Source organism: Phocoena phocoena, chromosome 4, assembly GCF_963924675.1.
Source record: "Phocoena phocoena chromosome 4, mPhoPho1.1, whole genome shotgun sequence".
NCBI classification, from domain to species: domain Eukaryota; kingdom Metazoa; phylum Chordata; class Mammalia; order Artiodactyla; family Phocoenidae; genus Phocoena; species Phocoena phocoena.
The window spans coordinates 45492443-45511754 of NC_089222.1; the positions used below are offsets into that span (position 1 = coordinate 45492443).

General features: G+C 32.0%; 1 protein-coding gene across 1 annotated transcript in view; it reads right to left on the bottom strand.

The window, feature by feature from the left end:
* The window catches only part of SI (sucrase-isomaltase), a 98319-nt gene that overhangs the window by 41820 nt on the left and 37187 nt on the right, over positions 1–19312 (bottom strand). Inside the window, exons 15-24 of the mRNA XM_065876922.1 lie at positions 19083–19254; positions 15323–15439; positions 13267–13421; positions 12342–12426; positions 11505–11561; positions 10283–10407; positions 8258–8346; positions 5774–5823; positions 4638–4808; positions 2748–2903 (exon numbers count right to left, since the gene is read on the bottom strand). Coding sequence (XP_065732994.1) covers positions 2748–2903; positions 4638–4808; positions 5774–5823; positions 8258–8346; positions 10283–10407; positions 11505–11561; positions 12342–12426; positions 13267–13421; positions 15323–15439; positions 19083–19254 — 1177 coding nt within the window. The remainder of the gene's footprint in view (positions 1–2747; positions 2904–4637; positions 4809–5773; positions 5824–8257; positions 8347–10282; positions 10408–11504; positions 11562–12341; positions 12427–13266; positions 13422–15322; positions 15440–19082; positions 19255–19312) is intronic.

Here is a 19312-nt window from a genome sequence, read left to right on the forward strand (position 1 = left end):
TCTCAGTCTCTTTTCTGGTTCCTTACCATTTCCCTGAGTCTAAATGTTGGATGATTCAGGGTTTAGTTTTTGACCTTTTCCCTTTTCTATTCAAGCTCATTCCTTTGATGATGTCCTCTCATCACATGATTTTAAACACTGTATATATGCTGACTCTAAATTTTAGATCTTACCAATGATATAAAATTTTCAGTTTCATCAGTTTACATCTCACAGTTGGAAAACTGCACTTGGATTTGTACTGAGTACCTCAACCTTAATTTGTCTAAATCTTAACTCTTTCCCTCCATGTTCGTTTCCGCACAGTTTTGTCAATCTTTGTCACTATCAACTTTCTTTTTTCCAGCTGTTTAAACCAAAAACTTGAAGTCATTTTTACTCTTCTTTCATATTCTATATCCAATCAAGGAACAACACATTTTGGCTTTATCTTAAAAATATGCAGAAAAGTCAAACACTTATTACTAATTCTACCATTACCACTGTGGCTCAATCTACCAATATTTTATTTTGATTACTGTAACAGCCTCTTTCCTGGTCTCCCTGCCTTATTCTTCTAACAGTCTGTTCTCAACACAGAAGCCATTATGGTCCTATTAAGATGGAAATTTAATTTTCTCATTCATCTTTTCAAAACTCTCCAGAAGTATTCTATCTCAGAGTAAAAGTCTTAATCTTAAAAATGGTCTAAGTAATTGATCTACGTTATTTGTTCCCATATGTCTATAATTTCATCTTCTGCTGTTCTTCCATTCACTCATTCTGTTTCAGACACGATGGCCTCCTTGCTGTTTGTGGACTATACCAGGTACATTCTTACTTCAGATGCACTTCAGGTTGATGTATTTTCTTTATGGAATATTATTCCTTCCTTTCTTTCTTTCAACTCTTTTAACAAATGCCACCTTCTCAAAGAAACCTTCTGTGTACAATCATTAAAGTAACACCACTGTCATTCTCTGCCTCCCTTCTCCTTTTCTGCTTTATTGTTCTCCATAATACTTATCTAACATAAAACATAATTTTTTAGGTTATCTATTTGTTTTCCCACACTAGAATATAAGCTCTATCAGGGAAGAGGGTTTTGTTTATTTTCTTCATCTAGAACAGTGCCTAGAACATAGTAGTTCTCAAGTATTTGCTAAATGAATCAATGAATAAACAGGATGGTCTAAAGAAACATAAATTTTCTAAATCATCATATTTAATGGACTTCTAATGTTAAAGCTTCACTTGTTTGACTTAAAAAATCTATAAGGTGTTGAATAGTAATAGTAATGGGAAAAATAAAGGTTTCACATTTTCTTATTAGAAGTTATTGGAGCTTTAGTACCCATCACTTATATTCATTTTTTTAACTTTTATATTGGAGTATAGTTGATTAACAAGGTTGTGTTAGTTTCTGTTGATAATGAGAGTAAGTGACCATGCACTGAATGCAATGGAGGATGGGCATGGATTTGAATGAAGAGTTGGAATTTAAAAAAAAGATTTTGGAGGCATATTGAAAAGATACTTCACTATTTGGCTTTTATTGATTTCATTATCATTTCTCCTCCTCACTTCTTTTCTTCAATTCTTCCATAAACTTTCCTAATGGTAAAGATTATGCTACTTCATCAAGCAATGGAGAGGAATGAGGGCCATTTCTCTGGTGGCAGAGATTCTATATATTCCCTCATATAAGTGCAGACATTTCTGGGAAGTTGCTGGCAGATGTGTCTAGACTCTTCTCAGTGTTATAACACATGCATTTAATTTATTGATTATATGAAATAATTTCTTTTTTTGCTGACAAAACCCAATGATGTAACCAAAAGTTCAGAATTTAAAAAATAAAATGAGTGTAGCAAGAGGGGACTTTTCCCATATCCCTTTCTGTAAAAACGTCTACTATCAATGACCATCACCGTTGTTGAAAATTTTTTTCTTTTAATTAATTTATTTTATTTATTTATTTTTGGCTGCATTGGATCTTTGTTGCTGTGTGTGGGCTTTCTCTAGTTGCGGCGAGCAGGGGCTACTCTTCCTTGTGGTGCACAGGCTTCTCATTGTGGTGGCCTCTCCTGTTGAGAGCACAGGATCTAGGTGCGCAGGCCCCAGTAGTTGTGGCATGCAGGCTCAGTAGTTGTGGCTCACAGACTCTAGAGCACAGGATCAGCAGTTGTGGCGCACGGGCCTAGCTACTCCACAGCACATGGGATCTTCCCGAGCCAGAGCTTGAACTCATGTGCCCTGCATTGGCAGGCGGATTCCTAACCGCCTGCACCAACAGGGAAGCCCTGTTCTTGAAAGTTTGACCAAAATTACTGGCAGAAATTGTCACCTCTTAGTGGAACAGATACAGCCCATCAATCAATTTCAGAAATTTTAATAACTTGAGACAATGCTTTTGAAAGACTACTCCCTACTGGCATAATACCTTGCTCAATTAAGCTAGTCAGCCACAACTAACATCTAACAAAGTGCAACAAATAGAGTTCTAGTTTATTAAATAAAGTAACACTATCCAAAATGCCTGGAAAGCAACTTACACATCCATTTAGTCTGGCTTTTACTAAATTATGTCTTTGGAGAATTAATTAAGATAAAGATAAATTATCTATTAGAAGTCCTAATTTCAAATTCCAAATGCTTCTCTAGCGGAATTTAGTTTATATGCTGTAGAATTAAAATTATAATATATACGGTTTACTTTGAAACATTTATGTGAAAGCCTTATCATGAATAATTAAAATTCTTATTACCGTTTCCCATAAGCAGCCACGTTCTTCACAGCGTTGTTTAGTTGCAATGTCTGCATCTGGATAACAAGTAAACTTTTCAGCTTCCAAGAAAGTTTGATTCCATTGAACAGTAAAGTTTCTTCCAAGGTTAAACATGAGATTGTAAATTAGTAGATTCTTTGAAGAGAAAGAAAACATTAAAATATTTCTGACCACTGGACAATTTAATAATACTTAACATTTTTAAAACGCAGCAACCCCACAGCAATTCTTCAAATCAAATCATTAATAATTTTAATATAATACTAAAAGAAAGAATAGAAAAGAAAAAACATGGCATGCCACTGAAATAGCTAGAATCTCAAGACAGTTCTCAAAACTATGAGAAATTATAGAATACTGATGAAAAACATTATCTTTAAATCCAGATGTGTTCAATTCTCAGTTCTGATACTTAACGCTCATGAATCTGGGGAAATTATCTACTCTGTTTTATCTTCAATTTCCTCCTCCTGTAAAATGGGGATAATGAATAAATGATCTGTGAAATTTAAAACACCTGGCATTATGTTTGGGGCATACCAGGTATGAAATAAATAGTAGTCCCCTCAATGAAGAAAAAGGGAAGAAAATGTTGACCACTTTGATTGATTTGGAGGCTCCCAGAGTCAGAGGAGGGGAATATTATTTATTTATTTTCCTAATTTTATCCACTGCCTATAATATTTGAGGGACAAGTTAGAGAGGAGATAACATGGTATTATGCAAAAAGAAAAAAAAGTGAAAGGATAGTGTCCAAGAACAGGAGAATTAGAAAGATGTATCTATAAGTGTCTTTGTAAATCTTTACATTAGCATAAAAATAGAAACAGATATAAACTGGGATTGTAAAAACATATAATAAAACAATTTTGTATTATGCCCACTTGATAACCTTTGTTAGAGTCATAAAGTTCTAAATAAGCCTGTATTATTTATTGATTAGTTCTTATAGTCCTAGGAATATATACATTATAGTAAACTTACTAATAAAAATAATTAACCAATACATATCTTTATGGAAATTCCTAAGTGAAAAACTGGGCCAGAGGACTTAGAAGCTAGACAAAAATACTCTAAGAAAATGTCCTACATCTCAATTTAGAATTTATGCTAACATTACTAATATTTAGGAATATAAGAATGGTAGAAAAGTAAATGCCAATAAAAATCACTCCCATGTTTTAAATTATTTTTGTCTAACATTTTAAACAATTAATTTTTTACCTGAAGCAACATTATGATTAAATATGACATTTTACATATGAGGAAGCTGAGATAATGAGAGATTAATTTATTGTGTTTAAATTCACAGACTGCAGGGCTGCAATTTGAGCCCAATTCTATTACTCCTTTTCCCTCTCTAGTACACTTGTTAAACAAGGCAAGAACGAGGATAAGAAAGGGACTACTTGAAGGGGAGATTGTAAACAAAAATTTGAAAGAGAAGTACAAGATATATTGAGGACAAAGGGAGTTCATGAAAGGAGAAGTAGAGAGAATTGAAGAAATGGATTCAATCATTACCTTAAGAAGTCTTAAATGAGAAGGTAAAACTTTTAGATTCTTTATGGTATGCAGTAGGTAAGAGTTCAGGGTAGGAGAATGGTATCAAAAAAATATTAGAAAGGCATACATAAGTGATACACAAGATAAAATTAAATAGAGAGGGAGAAGTAGTATCAGTTCACCTTAAGGTTGATATCTCAACATAAATTGAGATAATCTAAAATGGAATATTGCCAGCAAAAGGAAAAGAAAAGAAAGATATGTAATGAAGAAAAAAATATCACAAAACCAAGAGCCTGAATGGTTATATAATGTTAAATATGAGAGTATGTGATAACTAAAATATTTTAAGATTGTATTTACCTGGTTGGAAGTATCATAAGTGAAATTGTAGTGAGCTCTCATTGGTTGATTATCTTCTATCACTGAAACTTCTGTAACAGTGTCTATCAACCCAAGGATTTTTATAGTCTCAAATGCTAAAGTGGTTCCTTCCTGGTATGACGAATGTGTGCATATAACATCTAATTTGTTCTGAAAAATGTATATAATATTATACATCAAGTAGAAGGTCATTGGATACAAATTAGAAATAACAAGTGTATTTATACTGATTAAATCTTACAGTTCTAAAAATGTATAAACTATAGTTTTTACTAAATAAAAATAATTAACCAATACATACTTTAATGAAAATTGCTAAGTGAAAAACTCTAGACAAGACAGCTTAGGAATTAGCCAAAATTCTAAGAAAATGTTCTATATCTCACATAATTTAGAATTTATTTATGCTGATAATACTAATAAATTAGTATTATTTAGTATTAAATTATAGCATTATTTGGTATTTAATAATATAGTATAATAAGAAAAGAACCAATCATCTATCCCTCCATTCCCAACAGCTCTTCACATCAAAGTACCCTATATAAATACACTTATTAGTAACTCTTTAAAATTGTCTTTTATACATGCTCTAAAATTATTTTCAGAGATAAATTATGCATGATGCAAATCATGTATATTCCTTCTCATTCTCTTCATTGGTGAAGAATAAATTATCTTTGGTAAAAAAGAATATATGAAGAAATCTAACTTCTACAAAAAGCATTGCTACTAATTATTCAAAATTTAATCTTGTGCATAGCTTTTTCATTTTCACACCAAATGCATGACAGTCACTGCTGTGATTGGTATATTAAAACATTTTCAAATATGTTGAGATTATTTTCCCAGGACATATTGCTTAAACCAGACATAGTGCTACAAGAAGTCTGAAGACTTCTGTGCATCAATTTCATCAACAGAAACTCATCTATTACATTGAAATATAAAAATTTAAGGTAATTCATATATAATTTAATCATTTAAATTGAACAATTTATTTTGTTTCTTTCCACTGATTTCTGGAGAGAAATGTAACATCATTCCACGAAAAGGCACAATCTAGACATTAACAAGGTATTATATTTAGCTATGTGTTCAAGGAGAATGCTTACATTAGAAACTGAAAATGTATATAAAATGTAGTTGCCATTTTGGATGGTATCTGAAATAGTGAAAAAAAAAAGTTATCAGATCAAAATGTAATGTTAAATTCTGTTTTATTTTTACAGTTAGACAACACAGGGAATTTTTTTTAAATAGATATTATTTATTAGTGAAGCAAATTAAACAGATTATTCTTTTAAATTAAGGTTCTTAATTATCTTTAAATGAAACTATTTTGGTAGTTTATTTTCCCAGGAAGTAAAGGTAGTGAATGCATCTTTGCCCAGTTTGATTTTTCAAGGACTGCTAAAATAGTTCTGGAAATTCAGAGAGCACAAAACTTGTATTAAAAAATATATAATTATAACTATTTTTTGAATGATATTTTATCTCTTTTTAGTAAACTGTGGAACATTCAGTTTATTTTGGGAAACCATGGCACACCACAATTTTGGTTCGCATCTTTCAGTGTGCTTTTTCATTATTTGAAGAATGAGTGAATGTGGAGACATTAAAGTTTCAAATAAACTTTAATGAGAAAAATTGAAGAAAGCAATTATTTTCTGCATCATATATGTAACAATGTAACATAACTTTTTATCAACATGTTTCTTTAACAGGGAACTAAAGATTATAACTAAAATAATTAGGAAGAAAGAGTGGAAAATATAAAGGGAATACTAGGATTTATATACAATACTTTGAATAACATTAACTTACTTAAAATTTTAATCCTAGGAAATAAAAATAGAATCAGAACCCAAACTAAAGGTCATTTTATTGTCTTGTGTTTGATTGATTATTCAGAAAATTTTGATTTTAACTTTTTAACACACTTCAGTATATAGATATCATATTAAATGTCTGATTAAATCATAACTCCATATTTTTAACCATTTTATATGAAGTAAATTATCAATATAATTTTTTGCAAGTAGAAAAAAGGAATGAATTTGGAAATATTTATATAATCTGAGAAATGAGAATAACCTTAAAATCTGGTTCCACATGCTACCAATAGAGGTATTATCTCAACAACATTCTTTACCTGATGATTATGAAACAATTTATTTCTGCTGCAATCCTCTCTTACAGAATTTCTATGTAGTAAATGCTTTGAATCTATTCTCAGGGCAGAGCTCACCCTAGTGTGTTTGACTCTAAGGTATTTGAGAAAGAGGGAGAAGGCTGGTGTGCTGGCGTAGAATGAGAAATGGAGAATGGTAGGGCACAGTGTGTGTGCATGCGTGTGTGTGCGTGTGTGTGTAAAATGTGCAGGACATAGTGAATGCTCTAGGTCTTGGTAAAGACTGTGGCTCTTAATTGAGTAAAATGGAGAATTGATAGAGGGTTTTGAGCAGAAGTGTAATGATTTGAATCATCTTTTAAAGGGATCACTCTATCTGCTGGTTGGTAAATAGAATGTAAAAAAGGGGAATTGACAAGAGCTATTGACCTAGAGACCAGTTAGGGAGCTATTGCAGTAATTAAAATGAAAAGTAGTGATGATAATGGTGGAGTTTATGAGAGAACCAAGATCAAGGTGGAACCAAGAGAAATTCCTAGGTTGTGACAGACAAGAGTGAACTCTAAAGTTTTTGGCATCTTGCAGAGATGAAATTACCATCAACTGACAAGGGGAAGACAATATATCTGGTGGAGCAGATATATTGTGGTAATCTACATATTCATAGGAGATAAGACTTAAAAAAGAACAGAATTTTTTTCATAGATTCCATATTTTCAAAATTGTAAGAGAGCACACCAATACATAGGCTATTTCTTGGAGTTAATTTAGAGATATTTGGATGTTTCATATACTATAGACAAAGGCATATAGGGCATTCTTTAATATATCTGAAAAGTAGTGAGCTATAATAGAAGGTAAACTATAATTTTTTATACGTACATATATAAAACACATACCTAAAAAAATATATATATATATACTTTTTCACATTCTTGTCCATTATAGTTTATTAAAAGATATTGAATATAGTTCCCTGTGCTATACATTAGGTCCTTGTTTATCTATTTATATATATAGTATTGTGTATTTGTTAACCCCAAACTCCCAATTTATCCCTCCTCAGCTACATTAATTAACTAAAGCCTTAATATTGGTTTTCTTTTACAGTAATAAAACTTTAGTTTTAACCACTATAATCATATAAGATAGTTGAAAATAGGATGCAAGTTATACATCTGTGAATTTATTAACTATTTTAATTTTTATACAGTAATCTAATAAGATATTTATATTTGTCAAAGACTTTTTATGATAAAACAAAAGATAAAAACAAATATTGTAATTAAATATATATAATTTAAATACCAATGTTAAATTTCACAAAGTAACATAAAATCTTAAGATAGATATAAAACAGCAATTAAAAATTAAAACTTGTGATATTTTTGTTTAATTTTATAATAAAGGCAAAACTTCCCATCATTAAAATGAACATTTAAAAGCATATCACTTTGAAACTTACCTTTAGTTTCTCCATCATCCCAGAAAAAGTCTCCTTTTGCTTTGTTATCTTCATCTAAAGCAACTATAAGTCCTAGAGGGTTATTTCGGCTGTTAAGTAAGTTTGGGTGCGTATATGATTAAAAATAAATGTTTAGTGAAATATAAATAAATCCATTTCAACATAAGGGACTTGTAGGAGTTCTGCATTCACATGAGAACACTGATATTAATAAAATTCATGTCTATACTTATTAGTAATTTATCAATGAGAAAAATAATTCATATGCTTAGAAAATAAATGAAAGGAATAAATACAATACGAAGGGCTTCCCTGGTGGCACAGTGGTTAAGAATCTGCTTGCCAATGCAGAGGACACAGTTTCGAGCCCTGGTCTGGGAAGATCCCACATTCCAGGAGGCAACAAAGCCTGTGCACCACAAATACTGAGTCGGCTCTCTAGAGCCTGTGAGCCACAACTACTGAGCCCACGTGCCACAACTACTGAAGCATGTGCGCATAGAGCCTGTGCTCCAAAACAAGAGAAGCCACTGCAATGAGAAGCCCATGCACCACAATGAAGAGTAGCCCCCACCCACGCTCGCTGCAACTAGAGAAAGCCCACGCACAGCAACTGAAGACCCAACGCAGCCAAAAATTAATTAATTAATTAAATTAATTAAAAAATATACAATATGGAATTTCTTGGGGGCCAAGACACCATCAAAATTGAAACGGTATAAAAATATTTCAATTCAAACAACAAAATTAAATATATCTTATGATTGCTCAATTCAACATGTATTTGCCACATACACATTAACCCTAAATTGCAGTGTACCAAGGTTACAAAACAATGAAAAGCACTATAAAATAAAATTTTAAATGCTAAGTGGAATCTCTAATAGTCTTACAAATGAAGCTAATTCTATCATGTGCAATGAAACATGATGAATATTTTTTTAGTTATATATTGCTATAGGTTTTTAAACTTAAAATGAGGCTATACAGTCCAGGTAATTGCTCTATACAGAATACATTCCTTCCAACATGCACTCATCAAAGTGTATGTTTCTCTTGTTCAATACAGCTCTAGAGTATAACCAATTATTCTGAGAACATTGTCATTAAACAGTTACAATATGAAAGTGATCAATTCTAGAAAACAAAAATAATTGTTACTAACACACATCCATTCACTTATTAATTTGTTCCTTCAACAAATATTTAGAGAAAATCAGGAGCCTATTCCATAATAGGCTGACACTATTATTGGTTTGGGGACTAAAGCAGTGAAAAGTCAAGTCTCTGCCTTCATGGAGTTTATAGTCTGGGGGAGTAGACACACTACATACAAGAAAAAGTAAAAATATAATTCCAGATATTCTTAATATTATGAAGAAAATACAGCAGAGTAGGGAATAGATATCTATTGGGGTGTTGTAGAATATGGGGAAATGCATAGATTCAATATGACACATTCTGTCCATGTACCCAGAATGAATGTTGCAAGATAAAGCACCAGAATTTTCAAGTTTCTGCTTTTTTTCTAAATAGTTCTCAAATTTATTCTTACTGAACAACTTAGTTTCTATCTTGTTCTTTACTTAACAAAAATATCTACCTCATTTATTAAATTAAAACGTTTTAGCTGAAAGAAAAACATTGTGACATTTATGTATTGAAAATCCAAATATGTAACAACTGACACTTTAATCAATTATATAACTTATTTAATACTTCATTTTTTATTAAGAATCAGCAATTAACTTTAATTATACATATTCTTTAGAGAATGTCAGTACATTTTGGCATAGGAAATAAATTTCTAATCTATGCTTATTTTTTAAATCAAGAAGTTTGTAGTAATATACATAATTTGATTCTTCTTTTTATAACCATGATGGTTATATGTAAGAAGTCCTTACGTATATCAAATATCTTCTGGTGAAAAAACGAAATATCCATATTTGATTCTTAATAAAAATGTGAAACATTAAAACTTGAATTATATTTCAGATTTCAGTTAATGCCTTTTCATTTTACCTTGCTGTTGTAGTTACAGCAGGCTGTTGAATGGGGATAATGTAACCTCCTCTAAGATGTAATCCTATTTTGTCTGCTGGAAGATACATATCAACACGTTGTCCTTTCCATGGTCTTTTTGCACCCTAATATTTGGAAGATAAAAATATTTTTTTCATTATTGTAAAGAATTTAAACCCTATTTTACAAGAATTACACATAGAAATAATTCTTACTATGAGAAATTCGCATCATCTTAGTGAATATTAACATGTCATTTTCTAACTTTTAAAGAAAACTCTTTTTCAGTTTACTGATGAAAGCTGGGTAAAAGTAAGTTTGGTTTCACAAAAAAAAAATCAACATAGAGAAATCCATTTCCCTTCTACAATAATTAACAATATTCTTAATTAGCACTATTTTTTATTCTTTGTTTTGGTTTAAAGTTAACCATGCCTCTAGAAAGAATTTTTTAAAAATCATTTCTTATAAAAATAAAGGGTTTGGGCTTCCCTGGTGGCACAGTGGTTGAGAGTCCACCTGCCGATGCAGGGGACACAGGTTAGTGCCCCGGTCCGGGAAGATCCCACATGCCGCGGAGCGGCTGGGCCCGTGAGCCATGGCCGCTGAGCCTGCGCGTCCGGAGCCTGTGCTCCGCAATGGGAGAGGCCACAACAGTGAGAGGCCCGTGTACTGCAAAAAAATAAAAAAATAAAAATAAAGGGTCTGCTTAGCAAATATAAGTGCATTACAAAATACTTTCCTTTAAAATAAATATTCTCAGAAGGTCCTGGTCAATTAAAAAAAATAGGTCGTGTGTATGAATCCTGCTATGCTGCCTTTTCAAGATTGAGATGAAAATCTTTCCCAAACATTAAAATATACATTATAAAAACAAATGTTTAAGATTAGCTTAATACTCAATTCTTCTGGCCATAAGATGAATATGTAAAACAGGGAAATTATTAAAATAAGTTACTACTCCTTAAAATTACTCTTGACCTTTTATTTCCGCAATTTAAAATGGATAACTCTACACTAAAGAATATAACTTCATATTAATCACATGCAACAAAATGTATAGCCGCACAGACTTCCACATTATTAAAATTTGGAATTATTATTTTTTGTAATAATAACAGAACTACTGAAAAAAAGATATGCTGTGTGTTTGGAGTTGTTTCCATGTACAGATGTTGAACAATATGTACTTGTGATCTATTATTATATTAAGGTTACTTACAGTTTCAAAATCATACCAAGTAGCATTAGGGATGTATGCACTCACTGTATCCGCTCCCTAAAATAAACAAGATAATTTATGTATAGATATATATAGATATATATATATTACTTCAATATGTAATGGAAGAGAATCACATCAAATGTTAAGTTGGATTTTCATAGTGAAGCGAAAAGAAACTTCCTTTGTATTGTTATACTCCAATATTTTCTATATATAGTAATCAAAAGGCTATTTTACTAGCTTTAGATATTATAACGTAAAATATTCCTAAAGCAAAGATGAAATGAATTTAAGTGGCAACTAAAATAATGGATACATGCATTTGTATTGCTGTAAGCTACATGGTAATTGTGAGTGTGAACACATTCATTTCCGTATATTTCCATGGCATATAGACTTTTAAATAACAGATAAAAAACATATAACTCATTCAACTATTTTTCAACATTTTCATATGATCCACTGGTTTTCAAGTTCACCTTTATTTACAATATAGCAAAATTTCAATGTCTATGTCTACTTGAATGAGAATTCCTTGTTATTACTATAAGATTTGATTTGATGTCATAAATAAAACTTTCCTTTTCAGAAGAATACTAATTTTATACAACTTTTTTCTCCCCAGTACATATCATATATTTGAACAGCATAAATCTACTTAATATATTTATAATTTTTCACAATTTCTTCTGCATTTTAGAATTCAATTTAACACTTATCAGGTTGAGGCAGTCTATTGAGTAACATTTATTACCCAGATGTCTTGTAATTTAGTGTGGATTTGATTATACAAAGTTTCCATTAAAATATAAATTTATTAAAATTGTATCCTACCTGTTTCAAGACAGGGGTAATAAGTAATGAGGGGCCCCATAAGAATTGAGTGTCCTCAACCCAGCTATTAGTATCTTCATAAAACCTAAGAACAATGACAATATTTACAATACAAAGATAAAAAATAAGTTTATCCAAATTCTTCATTTGGTTTATGTTTTAAGTTTCTCCCTGGGAATAATTATTGTCTTTAATTTTACTTATTTGATATGTCATTTTGAATCTATAGTTATTACATCCTTATGGTTCATCTGACACTCAAAAATAGAAGGTAGAAAGGAAGGGAGAAGGGAGAGAGGGAGAGAGGAAATTTGTTCATTTGGGACTCAAAAAAATCCATCATATATGATAAGGCTCCTTTTTATCTGTAATAAACAACTATTCTGTTTAATTCATTTTTCTCCTGTAAGATAGGTCCATAAAGTACCAGAAATATTTCATATTCTACTTTCCTCCTTTTAGACTTTTTTCTTTATAAACTCCCATTTTGACTTGGATTTGAAAGGATCTTTAGTCATTTCTTGAGGAAAGTCCCTGCCTTGGTCAAGAAGTACAAAGACAAGCACAATTCATTGTTTTGTAACTATACTATACACTATTTATAATTAGTTGATTTTCACAATATATATATGATTATGTTTTCAGTATTCTATATTTAATATTGCTTATTGATATAATTTCTCAAATTATTCCACATATCTTTTTCCTTTTAAGTTCTATGCAGTTCTCACATTTCTAGATTAATCTTGTCCAATTCACCAAATGAACTATATTTACTACTATCATTCCACAGTTAATCAACTTATTTACATAAGTGTAAGAAAAAGCAGTAGAATCTACTTGACATCTTGATTTACCCCTATTAATTTTTCATATGTCTGAATATAATTTGAAAGATACTGAAATTCTTGAACACAGTACTCACTCATGAAGAACTGGCCTTGCTACTGTTTCTCCAAACATATGGGCTTTATAAAATAGAGTATAGAGGAAAGGTAACAAGGTATAGCGAATATTCAAATAGTGCCTTGATGAATTAACCAAAAGAGAATTCGGTCCAAAAAATGCTGGATCCTGATGCTGTGGCATAAACAGAGGAATTGAAATAAGAAAGTTAAAACATGAATGAAAATTAAAATAGAAGCATTAAATGTATTTTTGAAAACCAAAATGTATACATTTTACCTTGTTTGTAAAAAGTTGAGATTACTCCTATTTCATTAACAAAGGATATGAATTTCTAACTTTTATGTTTTCATTTGGATATATATATATTAATTAAACTTTATTTTAAAGTGGACATTTCCCTTTTAAATATACATACTTAGAGAAGATGGAAACTATTTTAACAAAGCATTCTTCTCTTCTATTATTTGTGGTAGATTGAATTATTGGTCCCAGTTTTCATGCTTCCTTGTACTCTCAACTTTTGCTATGTGACTTTGCACCTACCTCTAGCAGTGGATTGTACTTCCCCACCACTTGGCTTTGTGCTCAGCTATATGACATACTCTGGCCAATGGAGTCTTACTACATGTGATACCTTCAAGTAAGGGCTGGAAATGTGCTTGCCTGAGGACTTGCTTCCTTGTGCCTTGCCATTGCTATTAGAACAATAAGCCCAAATGGTCTGCTAGCCAAGGGATACAGGGAACAGAGCTGCCTGGCCAGCCTATAGGCTTGAAACTTGAAGGACAGCCTCCTTGCTGAGCCCAAGCTAGATTAGCTGACTCTCTCAGCCAAGGTGTAATGATGTGAGCAAACCTGCTTAGATTTCCTGCTATGGGTAACAAAATTAACTGAAGGAACCAGCTACTGCTTCCCTAGATTCATCATCATATCTACCACAAAGCCACATTTCCCTTTGGCTGCTCCCAGGAAATCAATGAGCAAGGTAGGACTACGATTCAGGCCCATTCCAGGGAGATACAGGGGTCTCCCAGTGGTCAACTTTACCTTGAGGACTCCCTACTGGACTGTAATTTCCTTAGAACTGGGCTGTAGTATATAACTCTCCCTATCAAACCTTCTTTGCCTTCATCTTCACCTGGTTTAGACCTGAATTGTGATCTGAAGGCTCTCTCCACTTTCTCCTGCTTCCTCTCCTTTATCCACCACAAGTGCTTCACCAATAAATCTCTAACATGTCTAATTGTCTCTTGGCATCTGCTTTTTGGAGGACAGAGATAAACACAAATTATAATGTAATTCATATCAGGATCTCCCATGAACGCAAACTTCTTGAAGCATCACAGGTAGATTAGGAAGTGACGAATATCCAATTTATATCTTTTACTTCTGTACTATCACGCTTCCTTCCAGGCTGAGCTCTGAGTAGTTGTCCCTCTTCTCAAAGAGAATTAAGCCCCAGTGTGTGCACAGTGAATAATTTTTAACCAACATGTACTTAATTGACTTAATGCTTTCACCTAATTTCCTCATTCCCTTTGAGAAATATACCTATGAGAGCTCACTGCATGCTGAATGCTCAGTTCAGATGCATGTTTTAAAAGCGTTAGTTTTATTTTCTCCCCACCTGTCATTACAGTTTTACCTATTACAGAAAGACTATGGCCTCAAACTGCTTTGCAAGTATCTTTAATTTCTTGTGTATCTTTAATGAAAGAAAAACTGGAAATCCTTAATAGTATATTATATTTTTATGAAAGTTACCTGAACTTATATTGTTAGAATGTAAGAATCCAGACTCAAAAAGCTTTGTCCTTAACTTAAAATATTGTGATTTAACACATGTGTATATGCTTTAGGCGTAAATAAAATATTTTTGCTATGACTATGTCTCATGATTTCCTTATTTGATCATATTTATATACACAAAATATTTATAGACCTTGAGAAGAGGACTTCCAACACTTCTTTATGAATTATATTACAAACTTTCAGACCAGATCATCTATAGATATAAATTTAAGTTTAAAATTATGTTTTATTTTGAAACATGGAGAACAAGAGGCATTTACCTCATATCCATCAGCATTATGGTTTCTGGAAAATGGATAAAAAGCCCCAAGTTGCATCCACCTTCTGCAAAGCTCTTCTGTGGTCTCAGCCACAAATCCACAGATATCTGCTCCAACCTAAATAACATATATATCTATTATTTACAGTGTAAGGATTCTCAGATTTGCCCAGAGCATCACATTTTATGCCTCAGCTGATTAATTTGCACTAACAATCTTTTTGTTTTACTGTCTTCATATACTCTTCCTTGGCCAAGTTTATTTTCCATTTTTGCCACATTACTTGCCACTAATTGAATGTATAAAGCTAAAATTGTATTATTAAAATGTGTTGCTTCTTTTTTTTTTTTTTTTTTTTTTTTTGTGGTACTAGGGCTCTCACTGTTGCGGCCTCTCCCGTTGCAGAGCACAGGCTCCGAACGCACAGGCTCAGCGGCCATGGCTCACGGACCCAGCTGCTCCACGGCATGTGGGATCTTCCCGGGCCAGGGCACGAACCTGTGTCCCCTGCATCGGCAGATGGACTCTCAACCACTGCGCCACCAGGGAAGCCCAATGTGCTGCTTCTTAATCGAAAACTCACACCTATGATTTGACTTTTCCTATTTATAATATATTACTGTAGGAGTAAAATAGTTTTTAAAAAATTGCCAGATGTATGCTCATATATAATTGCATTCCTCATCATTCAAGGACCCTCCAGAGGGGGAAAAAAAACCAAAAAAACAAAAAAAAAACTATTATCCTTAACTTACTATCAATATTTACTGTTTACAAGCATTTCTTTATTTTTCTAAATAGTATATATGTATCTATAAACAATATATAACATTGTTTTGCATTGCTTATTAACTTTGTATAGATGGCATGTTGTATGCATTACACTGTATTTCACTTTTTTCTCAGTGTTACTTTTGTGAGATTCAATTATGTTAATATGGCTGTGGTTCTCTATTGTATGGGATCCCATCACTATAAAACATGCTTCTATGAAGTGTCTATATAGATTTCTTTGTGAATATGTAAAATGTAGTCTTATTCTGTAATATATATGTGTATATATATATATATAGATAGGATTATTTTCCTGATTTATTGGAAATGTACATTGTTTAATCAAAACTGGTTGTTACCATTTATAAGCACAGTCACAGTACATAAAAGCTGCCATTGCTCTATTTTCTTGCCAATTGCTGATATTTTCAGACTTTTAATTTTTATCACCTATATATATTAAATGTATCTTACCAAAGCTTTTACTTGCATTTCTCTGATTACTAGGAAAGTTGTGATTTTTTTTCATATTTTTATTGAATCCATATGGATTTCTCGCTCTATAGAATTGCTTGTACATATCCTTTGCTAATTTTTCTACTGTTTTTACCTTCTACAGATTTATAGTAGGTTCTTCAAATTTAATACTAATCATTTGTTGGTTACACAAATTGAAAATATAATTTTCCAGTAGTAGAAACGTTTTATTTCTAACTTTTTAAAACAGACTTTTGATGAACAGAAGTTTTCATTTTGTTGTAACCAAATTAATGTATCTTTATTATTTGTGCCTTCTGTGTTCTGTTTATGAAATACTTCTCTTAACCTAATGTCATAAAGTTACCCATTTACATTTTCTTCTAAGATGTTTAATTTTCACACATCGATTGGGTATGAGGTGAGACAGAGAGCCATTTTACTTTATTTTTTAAATGGATAATCAATTGTCCATATGAATGGTTGATACTTTCCTCACTGATCTACAGTGATAGTGCTACCATTAAACAAATTTCCATTAATGTACGGGCCCATGTCCTATTTTGCAATATTAATCTATTTGAATATTCACAGTTAAGTATCATTGTGTTATATTATTATTTTATCTGGTAAGGCAAATACTTGTGTTCTTCTCTACTTCTTTAAATTGTATTGTCTTCCATATGAAGTTTAGAATAATCTTTTATATTCTTCAAATTCCCTGTATAGTTTAAATTGGAATATCGCTGAATTTGGATAATAGTTTGGGGAGAATGCATATTTCTAGTATATTGAGACTTCTTTTCCATGAAAATGGTATATCTTTAATTTACTAAGTTATTAAAATTTCTCTTAAAAAGTCCTACACTTAGTTTGAATATTTACTCCTGGTTATTGTGTATTAATTAGTTGCTATACTGTATAGTATAAAATGAAATACATCTTAACATTGCTTATTTTTTTCTTCTTTTTTTGCACAAAACCTGCCATGTATTGGTCTATTTTATTCAAACTTTCAGAGTCACCTTTGTACTTTGTTAAGTTTTCTCTAGAGACATTGCTTTCATTGCATCCATTTCTTCTCTTATTTTCATTACCTACATCTTTAGGTTTATTCTGCTTTTCTTTTTCCATCTTCTTAATTCATGCCCTTCATTAATTAATATTCAACTCTTTGTTTATAATCTAAACATTTAAGGTCAAAATTTTTCTTCTAAATACCAATTTAGCTGATATCCCACAGTTCTGATATGAAGTACAATTGTTAGCTTTCAGTTTTAAGGTTTTCCTCTCATTTCCATTGTTTATTTTGGTGAATCATTTGGTAATGTGCTTTTTTACTTTCCAAATTCAAGATGCTATGTATGTGTGTGTGTTAGCTTTTTTTTGTTGGTTTGCTTTTGGTTTTCATTTGGTTCAATGAATATGAAAGAATAAATGAACAACTATAATTTTCTAAATGTTTTACATTTATTTTGTTATGTAATGACACTCTTTAGTGTTGAATATGAAATTACATAGTTCTTGTTTTTGCTTGATATAGAGACTTACCAAATTTCTTATGTTTAGAACTGCATATATAAGTTTTCTCTGCTTTAAAAATTTGAAAATTTTCTGTCATTATTTTTTATCTTTTTTTTTTTTTTTTTTTTTTTTATGCGTTACGCGGGCCTCTCACTGTTGTGGCCTCTCCCGTTGCGGAGGACAGGCTCCGGACGCGCAGGCTCAGCGGCCATGGCTCACGGGCCCAGCCGCTCCGCGGCATGTGGGATCTTCCCAGACCGGGGCACGAACCCGTGTCCCCTGCATCGGCAGGCGGACTCTCAACCACTGCGCCACCAGGGAAGCCCCTATTTTTTATCTTTTAAATAGAGGAAAGAGCTTTATTTTTTTAACCTAAACTGACAGTCTAGTGTTTTAAATATATCTAGACTTTTTTTTTTTTTTTTTTTTTTTTTTTTTGCTGTGCGCGGGCCTCTCACTGTTGTGGCCTCTCCCGTTGTGGAGCACAGGCTCCGGACGCACAAGCTCAGCGGCCATGGCTCACGGGCCCAGCCGCTCCGTGGCATGTGGGATCCTCCCGGACCGGGGCACGAACCCGTGTCCCCTGCATCGGCAGGCGGACTCTCAACCACTGCGCCACCAGGGAAGCCCCATAGACTTTTGATATTTACTTTTATTACAATCCCAAATTTGGATTTTTCTCTACCATTTTCTCTGGTGCTTTATATTTATTATATAAGCTTTTCTATACATTGTTTATACTGACATTTGTTTCATGAATTAGTTTGATTTGATTGAATTTTCTTCATTCTGTTTTTCTATTCTAATGGCTTGAGTGTTATAGACATCATCCACAATCTTATTTTCCTCATAAATTCCTTAGGAATAAAGACTTAAATTTTCTGTCACATACCTTTAATCATTTTATTGAAAATCATTGATGATAATACTACAAAATTAATTGTAATTACAGTGTTTATAAATAACATGGTATAACACCACTTACCAAAGGTATTCCAAACAAACCAAACTCCAGCATTCCTGTAATAGACCATTCCATTTGTTCCCAAGAAGCAGTGTTGTCTCCTAACCAATGTGCAGCATAGCTTCCAGATCCAGCAAAAGTTGACCGGGAGAGAATAAAGCTTCTTTTATTAGGAAAAACTTTTTGTACAGCTCTAAAACAAAATCAAATTAATAAATAACATTTACTTTAAAATAATATTGATTTTATAA